Source organism: Musa acuminata, chromosome BXJ3-6, assembly GCF_036884655.1.
Source record: "Musa acuminata AAA Group cultivar baxijiao chromosome BXJ3-6, Cavendish_Baxijiao_AAA, whole genome shotgun sequence".
NCBI lineage: Eukaryota > Viridiplantae > Streptophyta > Magnoliopsida > Zingiberales > Musaceae > Musa > Musa acuminata.
In genome coordinates, this window is record NC_088354.1 from 14,074,992 (window position 1) to 14,081,893 (window position 6,902).

General features: G+C 44.7%; 1 protein-coding gene across 1 annotated transcript; it reads right to left on the reverse strand.

The window, feature by feature from the left end:
- Positions 1 to 2,617: 2,617 nt before the first annotated feature.
- Positions 2,618 to 5,593, reverse strand: LOC135640900 (patellin-3-like). Its single transcript, XM_065155725.1, has 4 exons — positions 4,224 to 5,593; positions 3,596 to 3,720; positions 3,365 to 3,506; positions 2,618 to 3,239 (listed from the first exon to the last, which is right to left on the reverse strand). Exons 1-4 carry the CDS (start codon positions 5,508 to 5,510, stop codon positions 2,979 to 2,981), a joined length of 1,815 nt encoding a protein of 604 aa, XP_065011797.1. The 5' UTR covers positions 5,511 to 5,593; the 3' UTR covers positions 2,618 to 2,978.
- Between the last annotated feature and the right edge of the window lie 1,309 nt (positions 5,594 to 6,902).

Genomic DNA, 6,902 nt, shown 5'->3' on the forward strand with positions numbered 1-6,902 from the left:
TGTACCCATAAAATTTGGAATTTGAATTTAGTTAGATACATGGAACCTAGGGAGAGAGGAAACTCTTGAGCATCCCAGCCCCACCAAGGCATGAATCTGGGACCTTTAGCACCCTCTCTCTATGTAGAAAAATCCAATTGCTAGAAACCAAGTATCATTGCCCTACCTTTTGTTTGTCCAGAAGGATTCACCAAACACACCACAACAATGAAATAGAAGGAAACAGTTCCCTTTTTGATGTATTATCCTTTAATTTCTATGAGTAGATTCAAGTACTCAAGCATTCACTAATGAGTCCCTTCACATCTCTCTCTCTCTCTCTCTCTCTCTCTATCTATCACAAACATCACTCACCATGTCTCTAAAAGCCCAGATATCCTACTCCCATGGAAAGACTCCCCACAACTGAGCTCAGACTTATGTCCACAATCCAAGAGAGAGAGAGAGATCAGAATCCTCTCACCATATGTTCCTTTCCACAACTACAGAGAAGTGAGAGGTGAGAGAGGGGGCTTAACCCCACTCAACTAAAGACATGTACTCCCTATGCACATGGGAAAAAAAGGCCTCTTTCAAAGTGGTTTGGTCCAGACTTTTCTTTTATTTTGTATCACCATCCATTTCTTTGCCCTTCAGTACACAACAGCTGCCAATTTGGTGTGAAATGAGCAAGTTGGTCCTCCAGTTTTGATTTAAGTACTGCAACAGCAAAAGAGAGGGATGGAAGATGGAAGAAGGTGAAGAGGAAGAGGAAGCAATCATATAAAGCACATGAAGATCCACATGCTTGGACCATGGACCAAATGATTCTGGGGGATGAGGAAAGCTTCTCTAAGATGTGGGGAGGGGGCAAACCCAACTTATTGTTTCAAGTAGGAATTGTACTTCACATACCTTAATTGAGATCATTTCATCATTTTTCATCAGTTTAGAAATTAACTTGAATTCTAGTATGGATAATTAAAGTCACAACAATGTACACAACAATTGAATCATAACTTCATACATCATATTTTCAAAAGGTTACTTCTCGTCGTCGATAAGTACGATACGTAAATCTTATTCAACAATCTTTTTTTTCAAAATTATATACATATAATTTTTTTCTTTACCGAAAAGAAGTTGTTGTTCAAATTGCAAAGATGGCTGGCCTTTGAGCTGGTTGGCAACCCTATCTCATGATTGCTTTTTCCATCTTTTGAAGAAATGGCCTCTATGATTTGCTCTGATAGCACCAAAAAGCACAAGCAATTCAAAGTCTTACTAAAAAGTCACTTGGAATACTGGAAATTTTCTGAAACAAATTAGCCTGGAATTAAACAAATCTCGAGACAGATGGCAAATTGCAAAGATGGTATGATGAGAAGACAGCAAAAGCAAGTTGGACAGTGTGTGCAAAAGCATTTCATTTTCTAGTGGCTTTCCATCTGAATCTTGTCCTCAAAAGAATCATGCTAACGATGGACGATAAAAGAAGAGGTTAACATCATAAACCCAAACAACAATCTGCTCGAATCAGAGAATCCTACTACTCCTTCCCGTCATCAGCATGCTCTTCCTATCCTTTTTCTGTTTATTCTTTGGTGTCAAATCATGGGCTCACTCTTGAAAGCAATTCCGGTGTTTGTCTCGGTTCAGAGTTTGCCGAGGACGACGACAACAATGATAATGTCCAATGGGAGCGTCAACTGGTGCCTCGTTTACCACACAAATGCCTCGCTGCAGAAACAGGAGCAAGAAGGAAGACCATGCTGCTGCCACATGGATGATGGTAAAGAGAGGAAGGGAAGCCGGGAAACATGGCCTTCAGATGACCCCATGCATTAGCTGTGACTGTTGACTCTTTGGTACCAAGGTGGTCTAAAAATGTCATAAAAGAATGGCACCCCTCCCCTCTTCGCCTCCATGTTCCACTTGAGTCATGACAGGCTCAGCTCTCCCTGCCACCCACCTCCTGTGACCCTGTCCGAGCAAGTGGGTCCAGATACCGCCAAAGACTGAGATGGTACAGGTTGTGCCATGTCCTGTCTCTCGCCGAAAACTTGGTCTGCTGAATAATCCTAAATTGGTTGTACCTACAATTGACCATTTCGGTCGACAGAATACAAGAAGAACTCATCATCGACAGTGCAGGTATGTGTGAGCAATCAAGCACTCAGGTTGCTGGTTATGCTTTAGAAATGGGAGCCGAGTAAAGGGACGATGGAGGAGAATGGGATGTGTGCAGGCAGAGGAACATTCAACTGCAGAATCCACTGTAACCCATAAAAGCTGTGGCCAGCATGCACATGGCTGGCCCGGAGAAAGCTCTTCGGTGCTGTGCTGAAAAGAACCAAGAGAGAGAAAGAAGGAAGAAGCATGATAATGTTGGAGGCAGACTTGTTTACTTGGCAAACCAATCACCAGGTGAAAGATAGCATTCTCCACCTTGCTTTGGTTGTGCTCTTCACCACTCACATGCCCACCGGCAGCCATTCCTGTTTGCGCAATGGAACTGCCTCATTCCATTTAGTACAGAGAACATAAGATTTGCAGCAGCATAGAATGAAGGACTCTGAAAGCAAACGGGAAAACTTAATTTCCCCTGCCACAAAAGTAACCAGCAAACAGTATGATGTAGATAAAGGAACATAAGCTACATTCTTCTTGTATGAAAAGTTTCAAACAATGCAAACCATATGACAAGAAAGTGCACAGAAGAAGCCAATGTACAAAGAAGCATTTACAATGATAGCAAGCAGCATGAGTCCTCTTAGCTCCTTTCTGACTCTAGAATCATGACACATGAACTGTATTAAGAAACTACAGCAGCAACTCACACAGGTGAACAAATGACTCCAACAAACAAACCAATTTCACACCCAAAAAAAAGGAAAAGAAAAGAAAAGATTTTATCATCCAAAGAAAACCCAGTGCTTCCTAATCTTTAGCTTTATTTCTTTTGACTTGAACAAATGGAGAGGAAGAACGGCAGCCGCCTATGTTGATTCGGCAGAGCTCTTAGCCTTGGATCGGTAGAGGAGCTTCTTCTTCTTGGATGTCGGGTTCTCGATGTTAAGAACTACTTTTCCGGGCTCACCGATCTTGAAAGAGGTCTTGATGACAGGCTCATCAGTAGCGATCAGCTTCCTTGTCTTCTGCACGATCACCGTGTACCCGTCCTCTGCGCTTGGCACAAACTCAGCACCGTAACTGACCTCCCATCCCAAGACGCGGAGTTCCCAGACCAGGAGGGTTGTCTGTCAAGACAGCATCATGATCCAAACAGAGCTATTACTAAACTGCTTAAAGCATGAATAATTCCTCTAATCACTAATGAAACAAAGAAGAATTCAAGATAAGGTGAATGTGATTGAGGCACAACCTCAGGAACTGGTATTTCTATGGATTGCTTTGATGAGGGCTTAATGGTAACCTCGGTGACAGCATCAGCAGTAGTGAAATCTGGATCATTCTCCTTGCTTAGGCCTCCAATTGCAACCGGCACTTGCTCAGGCGCTATGTACCTGAATCAAGAACACGAACTCATGTAAGAAAGGTCGTCAAATTGCCTAGGGATTGTATCAGCAAAGAAACTTAAGGGATCTTCACACACTTGAATAGAGTCTCTGCCGACTTGGATGGCCCAGCGAAGACAAACTTGCTCTTGGTCCTCTGGGTGAAGAAGGGACTTATCATCCGATTAAAAGCCAAATACCACCACGGAACGTTGATGAACACCTAAAATAACACGGATGTTACAAATTATATGTGAAGATGGATCTGTCTCATCCAATTATAAACACATATATCATATAAAATTACTTTAACGAAAAAACCTTTGCTTGGATGAATTACATATGCGGATGGATTAGTCTCACCCAATCGATAGAGTTAAGATCTATTCGAGAGTTTCAACAAAAGAATCGTTTGACCACCTTAGCCTTCATTTATAAGGAACAATTGCATCCATTCTATAAGCAAACGCCTTAGGAGATGCAAAGATAGCTGGAATATAATTTACACTCTCACTTACATGTATCCAACTATCTGATCATCCTATATATCAAGCAAAGCCGACATAATTTTTGTGCTCTTGTAATTAGGAATTAGTTGATTGAAGAATTTGATCTCTCTCGCAGAGATGCAGTTTGGTTAACACAACTCGGATCCAATTGCACATCATGCAGATAAAGGTGAACCGGAACAGGAAGAGGAGGACTAGAATTCTATGCTAAAAGTACCTTCTTGGCGATGAATTCAGGGTAGTTGTCCTGCAACAGGGTGACGGCCTGCTTCGTAGCCTGGCGATGCTTCCCGAGCCGTGGCGTGTTCTTGAGGTCGGTCACCTGAACCATGGATGAGATGCCACCGGGAGAGAAGTCCAAGAGCTCCCTGATTCCCTTCTCCAGATATTGGATCCTCCACTTCAGGAACTTCTGTCTCTTCTCCTCGTCGCCGAAGGCCTTCTCGTAAAGCTCCTTGTTTTGGAACTCGCCGTAGACGTTGTAGCACACGGGGTGGCCCTCCTTGTCGACGCCGTGCATGAACACGGCCTTCTCCAGCTCCGGCAGGCCGAGGTCCTCCTCGAGGAGGGCCTCGATGCCGAACTGCTTCCTCCAGATGACGGCGTTCTTGAGCATCGCCATGGCGTCCTTCACCTTGAAGTCCCTGGCGCGGAGGAACTTGAGGAGGATGGTGTCGCACTTCTCGTCGCCGACGAGCGGGACGCCCCAGATGAACACCTCCTCCGGCGGTTCCGCCGGTGGTGGAGCAGGGGTCTCGGCTGGCTGCTCCTTTGTCGCCTCCTCCGCCGCCGGAGTGACCTCCTCGGTGGTAGCCGGAGGAGGGGCGGTGACGGCGACGACGGTTTCCTCGATCGCTTCAACTGTCTTGGCGCCGTCCTCATCGGCTGCGACAACCTTCTCCTCCACTGGTGTTGGCGGGGGAGGTAAAGGCTCCACCTTTACAGGTGGGACGGTTTCCTCCTCGGCTGCCACCGGCGGGGCGGGTGTCTCCGTCTCCGCTGGCTTCGGAGGCTCTTGGGTCTCAATCTTGGGTTCCTCCGTAGCAGGGGCAGCGGGCTCTTCAGGCTTGGATTCCTCCTCCTTGGCTGGAGCCGATTCCTCCTCTTTGGCCGGAGGCGTAGGTGGAGACGGAGGAGGTGGAGGAGGAGCAAACTCGTTGTTCGCAAGGGCAGCTTGCACGAGCTGCTTGAAATCGTCGAGGGCCTTCTTCTCGGGGTCGACGGGGTCAGGAACGGCGGTGCTCTCCTCCTTCAAGGAGACAGACGGTGCCTCAGTGGTCTCAGCCGGCGCCGCCCCCTCCTCCGCCTTGGGCTTCTTCTCCCCAGCCTCCGGCGCCGCCTCCTCGGCAGGCTTCTCGGCCTCCTCCGCCACCACCGCCTCAGGAGCGGTTACCGCAGGCGGCGCCTCGGTCACCGCCACCTTTTCCTCCGCCGGGGCCTCAGAGACGACGGCCTCCGCCGCGGGTGCCGCATCGTGTGCCTTGCTTTGGGCTTCGTCCGCCATGGTCACCGCGAGAGAGAGAGAGAGAGAGAGAGAGAGAGAGAGAGAGAGCGAGAGAGAGAGCTATGAGCAAGAGGAGCTGGTATGCGGAGAAAGAGAGAGAAGGAGAATACATATATAGATAAATAAAACAAATATATTATTACATGATAAATAAATAAAAAAAATTGGAAAGAAATGGAGGAGAGATATTAAGAAAATTCTCATTTTTCTAAACAAAGAAATAGTTCAAAATTTTAAAAATTATGATGATTTATCCCCATAAACATGTTTTTTTAAGTTGTTTCCAAAAAAATTTCTATACTTATTTTTATAAATATGTTTCTCATCATCTTCATCTCTTTCCTCATGTTTGTGTCTCCCTCTTTCGTTATCGTCATAAATCGGTCTCATACCCTACTCCATTCTTCCTTCTTTATCTCCTCTCCTCCTCTAAAGGATCTCTCTTACTCTTTTTCCTCTCTCTCTCTCTCTGTCTCTCTCTCCCCATCAGTCTTATTAACTCTTTTAAATGACTAAAAAAATTGAGGAGGTGTTCATAAAATCACTACTCAATTTTACAATCTATTTTTAAATTAACTGAATAAAACTATCAATTTATTCATAGAAGAATTCCACATAAAACAAACAAGGTGGTGATAAGATATAGGACCCATGTCACATACATGACAAAAGGGGTAGAAGGGATACAGTATTCCTATAGACACATCCCATTGTTGTCATAGACTTTGGATTCTTGCAAGCTAAAACAAAAGAGGAGGCCATCAACGTCAACATCAACATCAACGTCGCCCGCCTTCACCCGCAAGCCTACTCTACCGTCTTCCCTTTCTCCTCATGCTGAGTTATCCGCTTATTGATCGATCATACATCTCGCCATGGCTTGCCAACAAAGGAAACACTTTTGAATGTGGCTGTTTGAGGGAGGGGTTGATTCCATCGACATGATCCTATTAATGTGTACAATGTTTGGGTGGTTGGAGTTGACATCCATCCACATGATGAAGATGTCACTTATTGTGATCATGATGCTCCCAATGCCATCTCAGTGACACCAATAATCCCATGCTTTTTTTAGATTCGAGATTTTGATTTGATTCGTAACAGTGACAACAACGATCTCATGCTTATCGATCGATCATATATCTGGCTTGCCTACAAAGAGAATACCTTTGAGTTTTGTGGTTGGAGGGGTTGATTCGATTGCCACAAAGATGATTATTATTGTTGCATGATCGTATTGGTGTGCACAATGTTTGGATGGTTTAAGTTGGGACTAATTACTGCCTCTCGTACATAGTTATATTGAGTAATTCGATTTTTATATTTTAAAAAATTATATTGGTATCTGTATGATTATAAAAGTGAAACATTGATTTTATCAATAAAAATATA